This window comes from Colossoma macropomum, unplaced genomic scaffold, assembly GCF_904425465.1.
Source record: "Colossoma macropomum unplaced genomic scaffold, Colossoma_macropomum, whole genome shotgun sequence".
Classification (NCBI taxonomy): Eukaryota; Metazoa; Chordata; class Actinopteri; order Characiformes; family Serrasalmidae; genus Colossoma; species Colossoma macropomum.
In genome coordinates, this window is record NW_023494798.1 from 23,630,057 (window position 1) to 23,654,054 (window position 23,998).

Sequence of the window (23,998 nt, forward strand, 5' to 3'; positions counted from 1 at the left end):
GATAGCCTCAGATGAGCAGAGTGGAATATTCTGAAACAAACAAATTAAAACTCCTGATATTTTTCCTTCCAAGGCTACGATGATTTTTGACAGGGCTAGGAAGAATATCGTTTTGTATACGGGTTATTGCTGGTTAAATCTGTTTAAACCTAACCATCTGTTTCATTTGAGATATTGATGAATAAAGCTTGTGAAACATCTCACAGAAGTCATATATCTATTGCATGCAATAAGTAATTATAACACTGCTACAGCTCATGTCAAGGACATAAACAAATATGCACACTGTGTAGAACCAAAGACTAAAAGCAGCACACATGAATGCACAGTCATTGTCTCAGTTTCAAAGACTGACCAGTCTACGTCACAATCTAACGTCACTTCATTTTGAATTGAGATCTCCTTCCGTTGGTGATGTGTTGCTATCATATCAGGTAAATAAAGCAAAAATCTCCTTATATTTGGATTTGCATAGACTTATGAATCATAGGTGAATAATGTATGAGACAACTTTACAAGCTCTCAGTCCTTCATATAACTAGTTTTGTGTAACACTTTACAGCTATATAACATTGACGTAATCATGCCACAGACATGTCATAGCAGGTGTTACATGCTGTCATAAGACTGATTTTGTTCAGTAATAAAATCGTTTTCATTAATGTTTCATGTTTGTTGGCGGCTTGTAATCCTTAGGCTTATTTTTTGTGTATGCTAGTCACAACATTGAGTCTGTTTACACCTTGCATTATCATATGGTTCATATCTGGATAAACTTTTTGCTGGATTTCATTTATACTTTATATCCAATTTTTTTCTGCGTAAAAAGGATGTCAACACACATAATTTCCATTTACTTTTGTTTACTCTTTTCCTTGTTATAAGTTTACAAGATTGGCTAAGGCCTTTTTATCATTCTGGAGTGCATGAATGGGTTACCTTCAGCCTCCATATCCTCCATCTTTCATTTCATAGTTTATTCTCTCATCTACTAGTCAGCACACAGCAGACGCGTTTCAGCTCACATAACTGTATATGGATGACAAAACGCATTTCATGTACACTTGTGTTAATGTGGTTCAAATGATCCAAGCATAATCCACTCACAATGCTTCCTGGGGGTATTCATATCTGGCTTTCGTGCAGTCAAGTGAAATCCAAATGTGATCACCAAATACACATCAATGCAAGGTGTAAACAGGCCCATTTTGACATATGTCTGGACAGTTAACAATAATCGTAACATGACACTCTTATATCACTGGGCATAATCTATCATGACAACCCATGCCAGCATACAACATCTGCCAAGACATGTTTATGGCATGGATATGTTAATACTATGCAGCAAAGTTCAAGTGTTACCATTTCCTTATGAGTGCCTACTTTAAAAACAAAAAAACAACAATCCGTGACAAAAGGATTAGTCGTCACATTCAGTGTTGAAGACAGTGAGGGTACTTGAACATGCAGCAATCTGTAGCATCTAATAATATCAATTCATGGCAACTTTTATAAAATGCATGACTGTAACGTCTGAGCCACTACAGTCCATATAAACTTTGTTGCAAACCCATCACTATTGCACTCAACTGATGCCATGCCATATATCACATGGACAGTGGTATGACAGGAATGTGTTTAAAAGTAAAAAGATCAGTATCAATAACGTTACCTTTGGTATGAAAATCACCCCTTCAGAGATGAGAGCAAACAAACAAACAAAAACAAAAAAAAAGCAAAACACGTCACAATGAAACAAACTATCTACAACGTTACATATAATTATTCAATTATTTGTTTTTTCACCTTTCAAAATGGCTTGATTTCGAATAAATAAAAAAATGAAAACATTAAAGGCATTTCATTATTTGATAGAATCTTCAGTGTATAGAATGCTGGTGAGCATCACCACAAAACTGAATCCCTCTGATAGCAGGGATTAGTAGTAATAGGAAAAAAAAATCATTGTATTCTTGGCTTAGTTTTAATTTCATTCAAAGGATATGACATCATTATCTGCTCTAGGTGGATGTGCCCAAACATGCTGATCGATTCAGAAGGGGGTGAAGCTTCATGCCAAGGCAGCTGAGGATCTTAGGTCTTGTGGACACATTTCTCTCAGACTGGTGGTTTGAAGGTCTATGACCCGCAGGAGACTGGAGGGCTGAAAATTAGGCATCGTAACCCTTATTCTGAAGATAGTTGAAAAGCGCTTCTAATCCTTTGGTGGAGCACCACAGTTGTTTGAGCATCTGGCATTCCTTCTCATTCACCTCCTCCAGGACAGACTTCAGGATGCTGCGCACCATGCATTTAGACTCTTCCAGAACCTGTATGAGGAAAGTGAGAAGATGCTACCTGTTACCAGAACAGTGGAAATAAGGTTATAACCATACAACAACACTACTTATTAGTCAAATAAAAACAGGATATAAAAACTTAATAAATCACACAAAAGGGGGGAATACCAATAAAATGAAGAGATAGGGATAAAAACATTTTTCAAAAATGATGAAACAAAAAATATGAGGTAAAAAGATGAACATCTTATGGAAGAGAGTTCCATAGCTTTGGAGCTTTGGTATTCAATCTCACACCTTTATTACGATCGGCTGCCTATTCTGAACAGTTCTCATGACACTCAGGAAAATGGCACTTTGGGGTGTAAAGTGTTATGAGTGAATATAAAATAAATCACAACCTTTCAAAAATAACTTATGGATTTTTTTGCACAACATATTCATCTGTAAGATGTCAAACTCACTTCAAGGGCGCAGAAATGGGTTTCTTTCACTGCTCAATGTGATCTGTTGATTTATTTATCATGTTCCTTGTACTTACTTTTACGTCACCATGGATGTAACCTTGATAGTAACTTTTATGCTATAGTAAGGGGCGGGGCACAAACTAACGTGGGGTAAAATCTAACTAGAAAGTAGATTTAGAAAGTAGATTTTAAGTAGAATGTGATTATAGTCATGATCTTGTATTATCATTGTTACATCGCCTCCAAATTCTGACAGCAATCAAATGAATGTTTAGCAAGATTCACCTTGGAGATCTTGTTGTAACATTTTTTTTTTTATTGTAGGCATTTTCTGATTTCTCAGCTGTGTTTATAAGCCAGAGAATTCACACCTATATTATTTCAATCATCCTCTTGGTGGTTGTAATGTAGCACTGTTTTAAAGCACATAATCAACTTATAGTGAGAGCTAATCAGGCTAAAGTACATCCTCCACACAGCAGAGTTAGTTTTAACACAGTGTTACAACTAAACTACCCAAAGTGATCAATGAGAGAAGGCCATACTCCCCATTACAAATTCAAATCACTTCAATTTTGGAACATTTTATTTCAGGAATCATCAATAATATACAATAGATATAATGCAAATGTAAATATATTTTATTATAATATGCTGATATTAGCTGTTTTCCTTTGTGGTCAAATATAAATTTGACCAGTATTTGACACCCTCTTTTTTGATGCATTTATTTGTATGTATTTAGGTTGGAAGCTTGTCTTATTCAAACAACACAGAATTATATTGAATTAACTGTGTTTACACCAACTTGCCAGGCTTTCTAGTGTATTTTACTATTACAGGTTATGGCTAAGCTGTACAGCTGTACTATATTCACGCCACTTTTTAGCTTGTCAGCATTAGAATTGATTACAAATCATAGTGCTCAAAACAAAATTAAAATTTTAATTATCATTTGCAGTACATGTAGGCTGCTCAAATTTCATAACATTTTCTGATTATCTCACCAAAACAAAAGGGACACAATGTACAGTCGTATGCAAACATTTGAACACCTGGTCAAATTTTGTTTTGTTGATTTTCTCGGTGAAAATGTTAACACATCCTTTACATAGAACACACTTAAATATGGCATTTTCTGCTAATTTTAGTGCTAACAAATTTCTGTTTATTTACTGAGTTCAACATTTTGGAAGAATTATTCATGGTTGCAAATTAAGTTCATTACAGTAGTAAAAATAGTTTTATTTGCCTAAAAACTTTGCTGTTATGGGTTTAAACATGCACATGATTAACTAATTAAGAGTGGAAAGCAAAAAAATCACTGAGTGGTCATGAGAGTGTATTCAGATTTAGCATATTGATGATAGATTCACCTCATAAATCATGACACACTGTTCTCCCCTACATGAAAGTACATAAGCTGCTTTTATAAGTAAAACGTATCGGTATTGGCGATACTGGTCCTATATTTATTTGGTACTGGATCAATACCAAATTTTGCAGTATCGTACACCACTAGTTATAATGTGTTCTCTGTAGAGGATGTGTTAACTTAACTTCACTAGGAAAATTTGACCAGGGGCACCCAAACCTTTGAATATGCATACCTGTACAGAAGGTGGCTTTACATACTTGTTTTAAACTTTTTTGAAGCCTGTAATAAGTTAGTGCTGAGCAGGTTTGAGAAGTCTTACCACAGCACTGCAGGCAGCCATCTCCTTCACTCGTAACATCACTTCCTGGTTGAAGGTGGTTGGCCAGAACACTTGAGAGACCAACCCACGACTACATGCCTCTTGTGCGGTCAGTTTCCTACCACAGAACAGCATCTCATTGGCCTAAAGAGAGACGAAGGAAGAAATCACTGACCTTTGCAAAAGTACTTTTTATTTTGTATGTATTTATTTATGTATGTACACCAACCGGCCACTTCAATAAGTACACCTCTCTTGTTTCTACACTCATTAAATGTGTTCACATGCACTTAATAATCCGATAACTGCAGAAAATCAGATTTTGTCAGTAATATTATCAACGCGTTTACATGCACTTGAGTAATCAGATAATGGAAAACTAAGGGTCTACATGAGTCAGACAGTAATTGGATTTCCGCATTGCAATGAGCCAATAAACTCACAGAAGAACGTGACGTAAATGTAACGTAAAACTCAAACTTTATGCCATGGCTTTTAAAAAAAACATCGGCACTCAGCACTGCAGTCTGTAACTGTAGAACTACAAAGTGCACCGATGTGGTAAGTGGTAAGCAGTCAGTGTACGTTTGCATGTTGTACGTTATATGCATGTTGGAATATATATCAAGCATCTTGGTTAGGAGATTATTCTCTCCTGGTTTGCAGATACTGTTTATCTCTTTCAGCCTTAACTGCATTTCTGCCTTTCAGAAAGCAGCCTCTCACCCACATGACCTAAACAGAGCCTGATTTAGCCATGGTATGAGGGGGTAGGGCCATGTTTGCCCATATGCATTGCGTGGGGGGTGGGGGTAAACAATATGCACGTGCAGTTCACGAGGAAAAAAAGAACATACAGCACAGTCTATAAGTAACTGGACTGTGGCAAAAGTTTTGTTGTTTTGCGTCTGTATTGCAGCACAATGGATTTAAAATGAAACGATGACTATGAGGTGAGATTTTATTAGAGGGTATTTACAGCTTTATTAGGTGACACATACGAAATTCAATTTCATGGGACCAAAGAAAATTAGACAAATGTAAAATGAAAGGGCCTCATATCATGGTAAAACCAAATTTTCCTACACCTATATTGAAACTAGGCAGCAAAAACATCCTGTTTTGAATACACTCTATTGTAATGTCATAAGAAAAAATCAACACATTTACATAAATCCACCTATTCATCCCACAGCAGTTCAGTCCTGTCCAATTACGCTGAAGTTATAAGGAGTGTGCCAGCCTGGACTCACATAAAATGTAAGATAATGGGCCCATTAAATGGTCCAGTACCTGGTTACTGTTCCTCTGCAGTTGTTGACTGCAGTCTGTAGCCATTAGGCATCTTCTTGGAGATCCTTGGTCAGGCAAGTGAACCATTTTCAGTTTCTGCTCGTTTCAGGGAGTTTGTGCCATCAGTCTTGTCTTCAGTATGTGAAACTCATGCTCAGTGGTGTCCAGGTCAACTGACTATTTTGGCTAGTAAGAACATTCCACTTACTGGGCTCAAAAACTCAACAGTTTTTTGTTTTGGATATTACATTTTGGGTCATCATTCTGATGCAAGATGAATCTCCGTCCACTGAATCATGAAGCGTGTGGCTGGATCTGAGCAGTTAGGATGTTTGAGTTCACTTTAGAATTCATTTTGCTGATGATGTCAGCCATCACATCAACGAAGACTAGTGAGTCAGTTCTGCTGGCAGTTACACATTAAGCGGAATGCTGTTATGAGCAGTTCCTTTCCCCCCACCCCTCACACTTTCCTCACTCCATCATTCTGCTTACAGGTTCATTTTCTTCTGTCCACAAGACTGCACGTGCTTCTCAGTGTGTGTTGTTCGGCTTTCTTGCTTTTCTGGTGTTTGCAGCAAGTGAAATGTGGCTGCATCTTGTGGTATCTTGCGGGTTGCCTACATCCTGGACTGTGTACCTGATCTATTAAAAAGCTGTAAAGGGGTTTTCCTTTTTGAAAACTCCTTCTTCTTCTATTTAGTCATCCACTACTGTGCTTTTTGTGGTCTACTATTTTTTCCTATTGCTAAGGTCAGCAGTGCACTCTCTCCTCTTAACAATGTGCCAAACTGTTCATTCAGACACACCCAACGTTTTGTCTCTGTCTCTGTCTGATTTTCAATTTTTTTTAGCTTCATAAGGTCCTGCTTTACTGGCACTGATACTCCAGTTGTCTTTGCATTTACAAACCGCAGCAGTAGACTCCAGACATGTATGCCATGTAGAGCTGACCCTAGAGACTAGGAACTATTTATGCAGCAAGACAACAATTGAGCAGCCAACTGTTCCTTTAAAATAGAAAGATTCTGTATAAAAAGTGCTGTAGTTCATACACAGTTCACTTGATATGGACAATATTTAGGGTCTTTGAGCTAGCTGAGTGTTTTTGCTTGTTAACTGGTGAAGGTGGTGGAGGCAAGTGAAACATGATATTATTGTTTACTGTTTTATCTTATTTTATCTATTTTTTTCCCCTGGTGCACAGTGCTATAAATTTTATATTTTAGACCCAAGCAAATGTCTTTACACTTTGATGGATGATAGCAGGAAAATAAGAATTTGGTTTTAAAATTACACAATATGATCAGGAACATGAACTAACAAACTGAAAAGGGTCCATTTCATTATTAGGGTGATTTTAAGTGGACTTTCTCAATATTAAATGTGGCTATAAAATTCTGGCTTTCAATGAACATAGAAGTTAAACTGGCTGGGGCAATAGCTCTGAGCCAGAGTCTTGTCCCGTGGAGGTGGGATTTTTGGGCACACAGTGAAATAAAAATAAATTTATACTATTCTGATCACATTCACCAACAGTGAATTGATTATGACTAATTTTTACATTAGTGCTTTAGATCAAAATTTATCATCGACAGTTTAGCTGGCCATCAATAGTAGCTTTTCTCCAATTATGAGCAAAAACTCCTATCCAAAAATCTGACCATTAATTTGATGTTAACCTGGAGGGCTGGGCAATATGACAATATATATTGTTATTGTGATAAATTGTGTCACAATACAACATTCTCTACTGAATATATTGTGCATATCATCAGTACTTGTAGAACCCTGAATAGCTACCGGTTTCTTAATAAAATTTCTTCTTAAGAACGGTGAATTGTGTTCACAGTTTTTGAGAGCATTTTAAATGTGGTACTACTCATTTTAACTGATCAGATGTCTGAAAAAAATAAATATTGTGACATATATATCATGAAAGTTTTCTGAAGCTTCACGATGTTAGATTTTTGCCGTATTGTCCCTTTGTATCATTATCCTGTGGGGTTTTACAGCTTTTGTCGTAAGCTGTGTACCAATTATGCATTTACAGCTAATTTCCAAGTTCACACAATAAATTTAATTGATCCATATCTGCATTTTAGGGTACTATCGTGTATGTATTGTCTATTGTCGATTTCAGGAGAGCACAGAGTGACCACCCTGAACACCAGCTTCATAACCAAGAAAGCCTAACAGCATCTCTATTTCCTGCAAAAGTTAAGGAAAGCTCATCTCCCACCCACCATCCTTACCACCTTCTACAGAGGCACTATAGAGAGCGTCCTGAGCAGCTGCATCACTGCCTGGTTTGGGAATTGCACTGCCTCCGACCGCAAGATCCTCCAGCGAATAGTGAGGACAGCTGAAAAGATCATCGGGGTCTCTCTCCCCTCCATCACAGACATTTACACCACATGCTACATCCGAAAAGCCACTAGCACTGTGACTGACCACACACACCCCTCACACGGACTGTTCTCTCTTCTGCCATCTGGAAGAAGGTCCCGCAGCATTCGGGGCCTCACAGCCAGACTTTGCAACAGTTTCTTTCCACAAGCCATCAGATTCCTCAACTCCCATGGATCCCCACACACACATATATACATAACACCCACACAGACCCACCCACCCACACACCCACACCCCCACACACACACACACACACACACACACACACACACACACACACACACACATAACAATATGGGACTAACTCACTCCCCATGTCTTGCAGCTCCAAATTATGGAACACTGTATTTAAATATAGTTATTTCACTGAAATACTTCACTTCATATGACTGTAGATCTGAATACTTGCATTTTTGCCCATTTTCCTTCACTTTAACAATGTTAGCTGCTAGAATTACTGTATCAACCAAATACTGTATACTGTATTTTGCTGCTCTGGTTGCTACCTCAGTGACTGCTATGCTTAAATATGCTAGGCTATCTGCTAAGCTGCTAATATGTCACAGTATGTTACATCCTCCTTTGCACAACTCCACATACTCTCAGTACCGTGTACTGCCTGTGTTCTGTTTTGTATGTATTGTAAGTCTTTTGTTTTTATTTATTGTACTGTATTGTCTGCACTGTGTACATTGTATTTTCTCGCACTTGTGTTCCTGTGTTGCACCACGGTCCTGGAGGAATGTTGTTTCATTTCACCGTGTACTTGTATATAGCTAAAATGACAATAAAGCCTGACTTGACTTGTAAGTCATTTTTCTCTTAGAGTCCGATTTGTAAAACAGATTCTAATGTGATTTTTAAGGACAATTAAAAAAACTGCACTCACAATTTTGAGTGAACACTGCAGATGACTACATCAGCTGACTGTCTATGAATGGAGTCTCTTGTTACTAAGCAAATGATAGCGGAAGTTTACCTAATGCTAACAGTGGCTAATGATCCACAGATAAGCCTTATCAGATCTCTCAATTCTCTGATGAAACACTGCTATTAAAAACACATCAGTACTATAAAATTACACACAAACACACACACACACACACACACACACACACACACACACACACACACACACACATATGCACACAAAGACCATAAACACTGATTGGTGACTGTGGAGTACTGCAGTCATGGACCAAGAATTAAAATGTGTACCGCCAGGTTTTTGAATTTTTTTTCCAGTCCTCTTCCCTTGCACTTTTCCCCTGTAGAGCACAATGCTAATGATGGAGTAGGAATGAATTTCAAGTTTTATCTAGACTAGTTTTCACCAAAAACTTTTTGTAAACTTTCTATAAACATGAAGACCAATGTATATAAAGTTGTTTCTATTACTTAGGTAGCTACACTATTTAAGATTTTTTTGCTAAAATTGAAAGAAGTAGCATTTGAGTCAGAAGACATGCTAAAATACAGTGTGAGTCACCCTGTAATGCCTGAAATTACAATATAAAAGTCAGAGGTGTCAGGAGTTTTTCCAGAGTTCTACATATTAACAATTACACATACAGGCTCAAAAAGAAGGTACGGCTCAATGTTTAGGTCTCAAATACAAAATCGGTATTGTAATGTTGAAGATATGATGTTAATCAAGATTCGCTTACATGCCCTGAATATATGTTCAAGTTTTCTCTTTGAATACTCTTTCAGCGTCCAAAGCACAAGCAATTCTACAAAACATTCTTCCGCATTTTGCATGTAGTTACACATTTCCACCACTGAGGTCTCCAACTCCCCAAATCTTACACAGTGCTGCTTTAAAAAAGTACTGATTGTCTCTTTTAGTGCCATCATTAAGCTCCACATCATCTTACTGTATAACGATCTCTTCCATCAGACATTCACTTACCAGAGCTACTCCCAGTATCTGGGGGAAGGTGTATGAGGAGCAGCCGGAGGGTGTAAGGCGCAGAGCAGCACAAGGGGTCTGGAACCAGGCTCTCTCACTGGCCCACACAATGTCACACAGGGGCAGGATGGAGGCTCCCAGGCCCAGAGCAGGCCCATTAATGGCCACCACGATGGGCTTCTTAAAATGGATGAAGGCCTTTACAAAGTCTCTGCCGTGAGAGAGGATATGAAGAAGTGAGTTAATTTTAGCAGTAACATTAGGTTACAGTAGACAGCATGTAAGAGAGTGTTTTTACATGAATTATTTAGTAAGCTAGTATAACCCCTTGATGTTTACTGTACACTATAACCATTTCTGAACACTGAAAACTCAGCTCATGAAGTGCTTAATAATTTGCTCATGAATGAACATTGCGGGTCTCTGGATGTGGATCTGAGAAACCTACAGTTGTAAGTTAAAGAAGCTGGATTCGATTAAAAGGCTGTACAATTTCAGTAACATTAGCGGCAAATGATAGATTTCAGTGCACAGTCACAATGCACTGAGGAAGTGTATAACTGTCGAGCTGCATGAATCATGAACATGATTGTCAGAAAACTCACAGAACATTCAACAGTGGTTTAAGTGATCTGTTAGAATGATCACTTAGATTAGTGCTCTTTATCACTAGAAAATCTTGATTGGGAACCACTTAATTAAAAGTGCATATTACAGTCTGTAATGAATAATTAATCACAGAGGCCTGAACTGTAAGGCCCATTAACATACAATTAACTGTGTAGCTCTTCCACCTGGAGCTTGTTTTCTGCCAAGAGTGTGCGTTTCTGAAATAGGGCATGATTTTATGAATTTACAAATAGAAAACTTTACAAAACTTACAAATACAGATTTTTAAGGAAAATAATTGGTTCAAAACGTAATGAGACTATAATAATTTTGCTTTACTGACTGAAATGGTTGTCAGTCATCAATTGTGCACTCAAACAGCAGAAATCCAAGGTCTTAAAGGGGAATTCCACCAATTTTTAAAAATGTCTGCAGAATTTATTCACTGAGAATGAAACAAAGTTGTTCGGAGAGGTGTGATGTGAAATGGTGCACTGTATTGAAACATACACAGTTGCAGTAGTGGTGAATACAGCAATTTTATTTGCTATCCAAAATGTCCTATAAACCTACTTGCATCCCCTGAGTTTTTAAATGTAATGCTGAAAATGAGAAAACAATGGTAAATCCAGGAAAAAAAAAGGTTCTTTGGCAATATTTTTCCTTACACCCACAGCATATACCTCGCCACAATTAATGGTTTAGAAAATCCAATCTAAGCTACATCTTTCTCAAACCTATCATAAAACAACATCTCAGGCATCAGACAATGTATTCATAACCATTTTACATAACAGTAACAATTTCTGTGATGTGGCTTCCAGAGGCATTAAACTCTTCAGACGTGTAGTTCCTATCAGCACCATTGTTAACAATGTGTGGTAAATAGGGCTGCACAGATACCGCATCAGTGTCAGCGCAGGTACTGACACTAATGCGCAGTATCAATGATAGCTATGGGGTGCCAATATCTATGACCAATTCCACAAAACAATTTCTAAAGCACAGACATGCTGCTGAGTGGGATCCCCTTACCTGAATGAGTCAAGCATATTTCAGTAATCTCTTATCTACTGTGTAGTCAGGTACAGTCTGAGTTAATGTTAGTCTTGTTATTGAGGGAGAGAAAGTTAAAGAGACAAACTGAAGGAACCACCATTGGGGTAATGATAGCTTTTAGGCTTGGTTTAGCCTTTAGCATAGCAGACCGCTAGCCGGGCTGGAGTGTCCACTCGCCCCACCTGTGGTGCGCCTCCATCAGTCAGCTATATCACACAGTGACGGGTTGTAGCCTGTTGCTTTAATCAATGTGATAAATCTGCTTGTTGGTTGTTTTTGTACATAAAAAAAATCCAACAAGTAAACATCATTCATTCAAGCATAACGTTTCACTTGCAACAAAGAACACAGCTTTAAAAAAAAAAAAGTTAAAAAATCAAGTGGAATTGTACGTATATCAGCAAGATAGTTAGGTTAGACGGCGTTTGTATCAGCACTGGTACTCAATATCAGCTGATACTTAGAGATCAGTTATCGGTATTGGTTTTAAAAGGGAAAAAGTCGTGTTGGTGCATCCCTAATAGTAAGTTTCTCTAGAATGGCACATTTCACATCCAACCAATCTGAATGACTTTGTTTACATCTTAATGATTTAATTATGCTGGACCTTTGAAAAATCTGTAGATTATAAAAATATGTTGTAAAAGTGGAAGACATAAAATGGTTTGTTGGTTTCTGCTCTTATGTTTTTTTAGGTTTCTCTTATGTTAATTTAACCTTGCATTAAAGGTTAGCTTTGTTTTTGTTTTTGTGTTTTTTAACCACAATGCTGTTTTGTGCGCAATACAGCCTGTATTGCTGTGTATTAGAAGAGCAATTCATTGCTGCCAGCTTAGCAGTCTGCGTAAAGCCTAGCATACGAGCATACACTGTAAAAAAGATTGTTGATGTAACTTAAAAAACTAAGTAAAATTTTGAGTTAAGTGAACTTCTAATAGTAAGTTAACACAACAAAATGTGGGTCTTATTATTTGAAGTTTTATAACCTCAAATTTTAATGCAGCCCAGTTATTAACTTTAAATTAAAGTTAAAACACCATTTTATACAGTGTATTTAAGGTGTCTGTTCATTACAGTTAAACAAGTCAATAAATATTAGTGGCACTTTTATCAATACATGTACCTGAATATTTTTTTATATAATCGGCTAAACAATACATCGGCCAGGCCCTAATCTGAAGTGGGACATAAAAGTGTCCACACATTTTAAGCTTTAATGCAGCAGTCTTCCTGTACCTCACAGCATCTGCAATCCTGCTGCTCTCTTTCCTGCGGTCTGTGGAGAGACGTCCAATCAAGTAGGAGGGGTCCAGGCCACTGCAGAAAATACTGCCCACTGCGCTGAGCAGCAGCAGCTTGCTGTCATCCACCGCTGCGTTCCCCAGGGCGCGGCACATCTCCTTCATGATCTAAGGAAAGAGGTGGTGTCAGAGTGAGCGCAGGCACCTACCCGTGGAAGCCTTAGTGAGAGGACATTAAGAGAGACGTGCTGGGAATGAATGGAGACCAGGCCCTGATAAGACCTCCAATTTTACGGTCACTCAGAGGTGAGATAACAGCAGCAATGGCAAAAGCTGATGTCAAGGTTTAAGTCATATTACTGTCAGTTTAAATTGCAGTAAAGTTATCAGAAAGTGTCATATACAATATTTAAAGAGTATTTTTCATTTTACAGTATTTTTACAGTAACATTCAGTATATCTAGGACAGTTGCCATTTGCGCTGGAGGGGGTGACAAAGCCATAAGACTACATATATAACGTTTTCTAGATCACTTTACTGGTACCAAGAAACTTTAATCTGTGCATTCACTTTCAGTACATATCTTATTCATGCATCAAATCTCCCAATAATATGGCAATGCAATATACTGCTAGAAATCTCAGGATTTGATTCTCACAAACCATTTTATGATCCATTATTCACAGCAGTAACGATCGTCTCATTTGCAACACAATCACTGAATGAGCAAACACTAACAAATCTCTGGGTCCTTACATTCGAAGTCTTGGTGCATAATCCGCAACATCTTGATAACACAGTAAGAGTCAAAGATTGGTTTAGAGATCTATGAGTCAGGTGGAAATAAACTCCTGCATTCCAGCCTCTTTTACTCTGTATCAGTAATTTATATAATTATTCTGAGGGTTGGGAGAAAAACTTGAGTGTGCTCCCTTTCAAATGAGTCCAAGATCATGAGTGTAAGCCAAAGTATGTGGGAACAGAGCTCCTTTACTTTGGGTATGAAGTTTCAGGCAAAAAATGAGGTGACAGTTAACAGGTTAAACACTAAGCCCAAGATTTAAATGGTTGCTCATGATATGCTCACTCTTTTTAATGTCTGAAGGTCCTGAACTGAAGAGCCTCAAACTCAATGACACTTACAACTGTGATGTGGTGTTAAACCCAGTGACTGCGCCTTTGAATCACACTGACGAAAAGAGAAACAATAACTTTGATGATGTTGCCTCTCAAGAAATTACAAACATTAAATTAACATTAATAATGAAAACTACTGAAAATTGCTTTTACATTCAGCTGACGTTCTACTTTAAAGAAGTGATGCCCTGAAATGCGCTGTTTTTTATGCTTCTGAATAACAATACTAAACATAAAAAACCTACAAAATTAAAAAGAAAATGCACTTTTATTTTTGATAAATCATACGACAAAACTGACAAATTCAGTTTAAATTAACTTAGTAAAGTATTGCAGTATGTAGGCTACAGTATGGGCCTGTGAAATCTAATGTCTTTGACAACAGAGAACAGCAGGTCATTTAAGGCAATGAATTAATTTTTTTTTATTACACTTTAAGCTTTCGCGTTTGTGATTCTTTTCGTCAATTAAAAAGCTGAGGCTACAGATGGAGCTGGTGCACTAGCAGCTGATTTGCTGTATCCGTGTATCTTACCAGATCAACCTGTTGTGGAGATGTTCTTGAGTGTTGTACCCACTCTTGATACTCAGCATGAACAGAGATTACAAATCACTTGTCTAATGCCCTTCGTAGAAACTGGGAAATAGATCCACATGGTCCACTTTTTCACCCACTGTTGGGCCCAATCCCATTTCACCTCTTGCCCCTACCACGTAGCCCTTACCCCTCCGTTTTGCGCATTCATGCCCAGGGGTAGGGTGTCCCAATTTTTGTTGAGATTGAGGGGTAAGGCAAAGTGTTAGGGCTACATGGCCCTCCAAACAGAAGCTTTTCAGAGTCTCATTCCAAACAGAGCGACCAAAGAAACCCACAAATGTGAGAATTTTCTCTGGTGAAAAAACATACGATAACCATTGTATTATCTTAGTTTAATGACATTTCAGCGTATTATGGTTCCTTTCTTCATAACAAGCATAAAAAAATCGCTAATAGTATGCCAATGTCTCAGTGGCTAGCTAGCTGAATTTCCCATTTCACCTTAAATAGTCCAGCAGTTGGAGCAGTTCCGACGCCTTAAGCGCCAGAATGTAAATGCTGCACCATTAAAGGTGAAACGGGAACATTCAAACAAGAAGCTGGCGAACAGCTGATTTCAGCTTCACATCACCCAAGAATTAGGGGTGGGCAAGATGGGAAGATGGGATTGGGTCTTGATCTGCTGCTGCTCAAAATGTCTGAATGCATCTGTACTGACCAGTGCAGGACAGCAAAAGAAAAAAAGAAAAAAAAAAAAATAGTATCTTGTTTTCATTATCATTCAAATGATTTGTTAAATTTTAGATGTTGATATTTTGTTGTAGTCCTATTTAAGATTTCTTTTTGTTGTTTAGTCTTATTTCTCTTTTGGTCAAAAACTGAAAGTGCCACTTTTTAACATTTTTGGCCAAAAACGTTTTAGTGGCTGCAATTTTAGTGCATCCTTAGTTCAAATCTGTACTTTTGGGTTATTTCATTTGTTTCAATGTCAAAAATGTATCCACAAAGCAACAACAACTGTTTATCAAATTTAAATCATAATAAAATATCTCCTCTTCTACTTACGAACACAAATGTGGTATTGATTGAAAAAATCTACACATGGACAGAAATTCTCCACTTGTTACAAAGGGCCACATATGACTATTACAAGTATTTCAATTAATATAGTTACAACACATTGGAGAACAGTGTTTTGAAAACAGCCAAAATCTGAATGGACATTATGGCTCCATGAAGATGTGTCCAATCCAGATGCTAAAGTCTTTCCATGTACATGAATAGGATCCTGTCCAGCTCACTGAGCATAAGCTGTGCTAACAGGTAATCATTAGTGAGCAGGGCAGGTCAGGGCAAGCTCCTGGAAGCACCTTGGAAATGATAATCACCAGTTAGAAAGAAAGAGAAACAAGGCTCACTGAGTGCACTTAACCTTATAACAACAATGAAAGTAGACACTGTGAAAACAACGCATCTATGATGAAGCAGAAACAGAAAGGTTAGTGTTACAACAGTTCCAGTGCTGCTTAGAGGGCTAGGGTGACTCTGCTCCTCAGGCATCCCTCTATAACCCAGAATCATCCCCAGGTCATCCTTACTCTTTTAAATATAATTGATTATTTCCTTTTGACCAATTTCAGCGGTCTCAGAAAAAACAGGACAACATGTCCCTGCTTTGTTGGCCATGCAGAATAATGCAGCTGCAAAAGCTGCAGTTTCTCTAAATATATTTTAGATGTGTAGATCAGCTCTGCTTTCACAAGCTCCCACTACACTGTCATGCTCTGATCACTACACTCTCACACCCTTTTCTGAATGGACACACTTTTACAGGAAGATCAACTACAGCATGGTAGTTGCAGAGGGAGAAGAGCTCCCACAACCTTTTCCTCCATCAAAATAAGGTGAAAACATGCATCCAACTGAGGCTGGAGGAGGAAAAAGTGCAGGATCTCACAAAAATCTGCATGTCTGCACTCACAATGTTTGTGTATATGACGTAAAAGGCCTGAAACCACAAGAAACATACAATACACAAGACGTACGTTTTATTTAATCAATGCTAACTTATGTTTGGCTTTAAGTTCAAACACTTCAAATTCACTCTAAACAGAAAAAAAAGTTACAGGAACAACTGTTACAAGCTTTAAATATGCAATTAGCTGTGAATAGGCTAGAGCTGTAGTATTAAAGCTGTTAGCCTAATGCTAATTTAACATAAAAGTCACTGGCAGGCCAACAGAAATAAGCATTATCAGAGATTATATGTGCTACTTATAAAGTACAAAGTACAAGTTCTACATTAAGCACTGTTTTATCATGACATGCACAGCTGACACATATGCATGATTATATACTTTTAAAAACTTGAGGAAATAACTGGTATATCCCATTCTTCATTTAATATTGAATCATTTTCACATCGCTCAGAAAGGGATGCCCTGTGGCAGGGGATGTAGGCCCAACTGCAAATAGTTCGACAGGAGAATGATACACACAATGATCACACTGTGGACAGGTTTTCTATTTTTATATTTAATAAATATTTTATTCTGCACACTGCACATGCATATCCAAAATATTTACATAACCAAAACTAACAAAATAACAAAAACAAGTTTTCAGCCGAAAACTGATTTTTCACCAAAAGAGAAAAAAAGAAGGATGAAAAATTTTAGTTTGTTAATTTTTTTTTATGTTTACTATGTTTCATATATTCAACTTAAAAGCCTAAGTAAAATGGCAAATTAAATAATACTACAAATAATAAATAAATGAAATCTGTTTTTGAATTTCATTCTGTACGAATTTTAGTTTCATACAGAATTTTTACTTCTGTGCATCACTACTTTAAAGTCAACCTAGAATCAAACAAGGATAACTGAAAATTTGATGAGAACAGCCTCTTTCTAGCATTTAATGAAAGGGCTTCACAAACTTGAATGTAAATTCAAATGTTATGAGAAATGAAACGTGAAAGGTTTCATTGTGATCAGCACGATCATTCTGAGGGCACTGTGTTATCCTGGCAAGTCCAAAGAATGTCCACTGCTTCTCAGGCACAAGCTAAGCCTCAACAGTGAAGGAAATATCATACACGTCATATGTGGGATGTTACCGCTGACCAACATTCCCCTGCTGTGAAAACTCGTGTTTTCCTCTAAGAACAGGGAGAGGTTTAAGCACAGATCTTCTGGAAGAAACAGTGACAACAGAATCCCTTCTTTAAGAAAAGGTCTCCCAGACACCAACCACACCCACAGAGGGAAACAACAAAGAGAAAAAGGAACAGGAGAGGCAAGTGGACAACAGTGCAGATACAACACTAGGCAAACTAAACAGTCAAATGATCAAAGTGGCAGTTATAACCAAATGAAATTTCTCTTGTAAACCTTGGCTTTTCTTTTGTGCCTACAGCCCAAATGGATGAGTCTGAAGTATCAGCAGATCTCCAGGTTTTTAGACATATAAGATGGAGAGAATTTTTTTCTACAAATGATGAAAACAAGACATTGTCCAATTTAAATCTAAAAATACTTTCACACCACCTTATCATCGAAATCATTTACTGGAGACACACTGCCGACTTGTAGAGGACGAGTTAAAGCATGGAGAGGTGAAGAAACCTAACTTCAGTCCTGAAGTGAGAGAGGCTTGAAGGTGTTACAATCAGATCACACCATCAAAACCAGGCAGGCTGACAAGGGCGGGGCTGTGGTTGTAAAGGACACTGAGAAGTATACAACAGAAGGTCAGACACAACTCTTGGATGACAACTTCTACAGACCATGATCTTCAGACCCTACTTGTGTCTATAACAAATTCATTAAAGAGACTCTGAATATTTCCATCAGAGAACACATTATTTACAAGACCACTTATGACTTTCTGTATGTTCAACACCCAAGGGTTCGACATTTCAACACATTACCTAAGATTCACAAAAGTTTAGAAAACTCTAGTCTTTAGTAATGAGACCCATGGTCTCAGGAATGTTACAGGGAAGATTTCCCAATATGTGGACTACTACCTTAAACCTTTGCTATCAGCTCTTCCATCTTACTTGAAAGGTACTGGGGATTTCCTGAGACTTTTAAATGAAGTTGAGGTACCAGACCAATGTTTAATGTCTTTTGATGTTCATTCTTTCTATACTGTAATCTCACATGAAGTTGGCATTGAGCACTGTGTACAGTGGTGCTTGAAAGTTTGTGAATTCTTTAGGACTTTCTATATTTCTGCATAAATTTGATGTGAAACTTCAGATTTTCACACAAGTCCTAGAAGCAGATAAAGTAAACCAAATTAAACAAATGAGACAATAGTTTATTTATTGAGAAAAATGATCCAATATTATATATTTGTGAGTGGAAAAAGTATGTGAACCTTTAGGATTAGCAGACAATTTGAATGTGAAATTAGAGCGGTTTCAAATCAATGGGCTGCCAATTAAGTGTGAGTAAGCACCCTGTTTATTTAAAGAGCAGGGATCTACCACAGTCTAATCTTCACAACACATGTTTGTGGAAGTGTATCATGACCTCAGAACAAGAGGTGTTGATGCTCATCACGCTGGAAAAGGTTACAAAACCATCTCTAAAGAGTTTGGACTTCACCAATCCACAGTCAGACGGATTGTGTACAAATGAAGGAAATTCAAGACCATTGTTACGCTTCCCAGGAGTGGTCGACCAACAAAGACCACAAAAAGAGCGAACCCAGAGTAACTTCTAAGCAACTAAAGGTCTGTCTCACAATGGCTAAGAGTCCACCATCAGTAGAACACTGAACAACAATGGCAGGTTTGCAAGGAAAAAGCCGCTGCTCTCCAAAAAGAATATTGCTGTCCATCTGCAGTTTGCTAAAGATCGCAAGGACAAGCCAGAAGGCTATTTGAACAATGTTTTGTGGATGGATAAGACCAAAACAGATTTTTTTGGTTTAAATGAGAAGCGTTATGTTTGGAGAAAGGAAAACACTGCATTCCAGCATATTAACTTTATCCCATCTGTGAAACACAGTGGTGGTAGTATAATGGTTTTGGCCTGTTTTGCTGCATCTGGCCCATCATTATTGGAAAAATGAACTCCAGCAAATGTTAAAGGAAAATGTCAGGACATCTGCCTGTGCGCTGAAACTCAAGAGAAGACAACAACTCTAAGCACACAAGGCGTTCTATCAAAGAATGGTTAATGAAGAATAAAGTTCATGTTTTGGAATGGTCAAGTCAAAGTCCTGCCCTTAATCCTATAGAAATGTTGTGGAAGGACCTGAAGCAGCAGTTCATGGGAAGAAATGCACCAACATAACAGAGCTGAAGCTGTTTTGTACAGAGGAACAGGCTAAAATTCCACCAAGCCGATGTGCAGGACTAACCAACAGTTACCAGAAGTGTTAAATTGCAGTTATTATTGCAAAAGGGGGTCACACCAGATGCTGAAAGCAAAGGTTCACATACTTTTGCCATCACAAAAATGTAATATTGGATAATTTTCCTAAATAAATAAATGACAAAGTATATATTTTTTTCTCATTTGTCAAAATTATGCAGAAATATAGAAAAGCGTTCACAAACTTTAAAGCACCACTGTACATTTTCCTGATCTGAGATCTGATCCAACTTCTTCCTTTTTAGCCACATTGATGAGGCTGGATCTCACTAAGAAATATTTTAAATTTGACAATGGCTTTTTCTGCAGTCTAGCGTACAGCTATGGAACTTGCATGGCTCCAAACTTTGCAAACATAAATCTGGGGTAAGTTGAAAAGTTTAATATTCTAGATAAAGCCAGTTCAAACTGCTGTTAAATTCTAAAAGGTAAACTACAATGCTTTCATACTGTGCCAAGGATATGTGACATCGTTACATGGCTTTCACCAGTTTTATTTCCATTACAAGGCATTTAAAATGAACCTTATTACATAGTGAGAATTACTTGAATTTTTCAGATGTCTGGGTAACAAAATATTGGACAGTCATTTTATTTAGATTTGTTCAGGAAAGAGACAGACAGGAATAACTTTCTACAGGCCCATACTTAAGAGGAGTCCCACAGTCAGCCAGTTACACATGATTAAGCATATTTGTTCTACTGACTGTTCATATAAGGCTAGATGGGAAGAAATGTGGGATAGATTCAAGGAAAAGGCTCATAACAAAATGTGGTTGGACAGGGCAGAAGACAAACTGAGGAATAAGACCAGGAAACAGTTGTTAAGTATCCCTCATAAAATTAGTAGTTCTATGTCTAGGCCGTGTATTCAATTTAGTACCACCTATACCCCAGGCAGTCCAGAGCTATTTACAAACACTGGCATATTCTTCATTACGATCCAGCTTTGAGGAAAACCTTTCACTCCATCTTTATCATTTTAGAGAGCTAGAAACATCCAAAATATGGATGTAAAAGCAGACGTCGGTCATTGTTTAAAACAGAAAACTATACAGACCCCTTCAGGGAATTACAAATGTGGGAACTGTGCTCAGTGTTGTTCTACAAAAAGATTTCCTACATCCTAGAACAGGTTAGCACAGACAGATTTAAAGTATAACTGCAACTCATGTAATGTGGTTTATGCTATTCATTGCCCTTGTGGTTTGTTATATGTGGGGGGAAACATCTAGGGAGTTGCACACTAGAATCTGTGAGCTCTGTAGTGCCATACACCATGTTGATGTCAGCAATCCTGATAACATTTTAAAGACAGGGGTCACTCGATTTGTGAATTTTTCTATTTTGGTATAGAACAAGTGGTTGTGGAATACACAGGACACACTGATAAATTACGTTAATCCAGGGAAAACTTTTGGAAATACCTCAACCTTGAAACTGATTACATAAGGTACTTTTAAAAGCAATGTGTTGTCTTGTTCTTATAAATATGTTGAAATAAAAACTTTTGAGTCTTCATCTTCTGTCTATACTTAGGCCACTAGATGGAGCAGATGAGGAGATGAGACCGCTGAGACCGCTTTCCTGATTAGGAGGCCACACCCGTTTTAATTGGAGAGCTTTTTTAAAATGGTCTTCTTTTGTGTTGTTAGTCATATGTGATGACCTTGCATGCAGGCCGAGATATCATGTTTTTAACCAAATAAAGTTATCCTTTTGCTGAGGACAGTGAGTGTTGTACCTTTTCTCTTTAGAACCCCTTTTTAGGATTTCAGTAGCACCTCACCTATAGTTGGTGGAAGCACTTTTTTTCCTTCATCTAGTTCATGTCCCTGGTCATATTAAGCACAAGTCATCATATCTTAATTTTGATTTTCCTGTAATCTTTGACTGAAGTGTAGTGACTGTAGTTCCATGCTTTAGCACATGCTTAGTATGTATCCACAATTATATAGACAGATTCAGAGGTCAGAAATAAACCACATAAAGAGAAACTGACCAAGCGGCTTCTCCAGCCTCCCAATTAAAAAGAACCGAATCTTACTTTGTTTTGTTAGCATGTGCTTTAAAATGTTCCTTTTTAGGATAATTCTGAATAACTGCAAAATCATTCCAAAGAAAAGAAACAACGAAGCACGCATTAATGTTTAAAACATGAGCCATTACACAGCATTATGTTCACCTTGCAGGCTGCTGCCAACCCAAATATGACACAATCCTACACACATACTGAGAAGCCTGTACAACGACCCCCCTGGCCATACTGTTCTTCATTTGATGATGGAAGTACAAGCCTAAGACTATTTTTCAGCAAACAAGGTTTTGGGTATATTTTACACTCACCAAAGTGTCTTAAGAGCAGGTTTGGACTAAACAATGATTTGACTGTTTCTTTTCCAAGTGATTTTTAAAAGAACATATAAAAACTCTTTTGGCTGTGTAGCCCCTGCATTACTATAGATACTCGTTACTTTGTGCATGCTGTGGCTTCTGTTGCACAAATGTCACAGTCTTTGATGCACTGAGATTACACTCACCATACAGTTTTAAAAATTTACAAAATCGCACTTCAAATGTGCTCAGCATGGAACTGAAGTTCAGCTCATTCCTCCAGCTTAATGAAAATGAACATGTTTCTAAAGAGAAAGTCAAGATAATAATGATAAAAAAGACAAGTAGTAGTAATAATAATAATAATAATAATAATAATAATAACAACAACACCACTCATCAATTTCTATTATGGAAAAATAATCACATACTAATCACTTCTCGACAAGTAATAACCTTTTTTAACTTAATTATTTTGACTTACTAGTCAAAATCTTGAGAAAATAAGAGGCAGACACAGGCGTATACTGTGCTGGTGATAAGTTAATTATGAAGTTGCCTGTGTTCATTTGTATGGTAGTTCTTTGTAGATAGCCCGCTATATTGGTCACCCCACCAGCGCAAAGTGTTAGTAGACTACTGGTAATTGGCACCACTTTTAACAAATCTGCCCCTCAGTGTTCCATCATACTAAGACAACAAAACCTAGTACTTCCCTCATACACTCTTTAGCTTGGTTTCCATCCCTATATTTTTATGTGTATTTTGGCACAACAAATTTAAAATACTAAAGAATAGTTAATGGAAACAGCAAATTTCAAATAAAATCAGCAAAATTTGCATTAAAGTTTTTACGCGTGCTGGAGGTGGATAATTTCCGGTTATTTGCCTGAATTTTATTCAACAGCTAACTACTGTCTATTTCTGCTAGCTGGGGCTTATAGTCAAAGAGACTAGTGAGTAGCCAAAGGACAAATGTTTGACTGTACATTCAGTGTAAGGAAAGACAGCCTTTAAGTGTATCACAGCATGTACTGTACGGTCTGACACACACACACACACACACACACACACACTGGTCTTTATGCTTCACCAGCCTGCTCTCAGAACACGGATTGAGGTCAACAATAAGCCTCAATCTACATGCAGCTAAAGAGGACAGTCTGTGGCAGCAGAGGAAAAACACTATATTACCAAGTGCAAGTTACCTTTAATGTCCATCTACATTTCTAATATGCCACTGATAGAACTCAGAACAAAGGGGGATGTGCCAAATGGCTTGAGCTCACAATGTATAGGACAAAGGTGGAAAATGAATCCTCCCACATAAAGGCCTCTGAGCCAGTACAAAGAAGCAGCCTGCTTTACTTCCAGCAGCCAGGCTCAGTCTTGAATTTCTCAAAAATGATTTTTTTTTTTTACAGAAAGTAACCAGTGTCATGTTAGAAGGACTCTGATAAGAGCTAACAAGCTTCATGGTACCTGGATTTTTGAGACCTCATCCTCTGTTCCCTGCATTTTATTTATCTCCATTAAGCTTGACTTGGTTCTAGACTCTTAAAATAGAGATGCCCAAAAGAGTTCTTAGATGTGATTCCACAGAAG

The 23,998-nt window shown here is 37.6% G+C and overlaps 1 protein-coding gene across 1 annotated transcript in view; it reads right to left on the minus strand.

Annotated features, from left to right (window-relative positions):
* Positions 1-796: 796 nt before the first annotated feature.
* LOC118817927 (chromodomain Y-like protein 2) overlaps positions 797-23,998 on the minus strand; it is a 53,243-nt gene continuing 30,041 nt past the window's right edge. The window contains 4 exon segments of the mRNA XM_036584938.1: positions 797-2,333; positions 4,468-4,611; positions 10,085-10,295; positions 12,989-13,161. Coding sequence (XP_036440831.1) covers positions 2,175-2,333; positions 4,468-4,611; positions 10,085-10,295; positions 12,989-13,161 — 687 coding nt within the window. The 3' untranslated portion in view covers positions 797-2,174.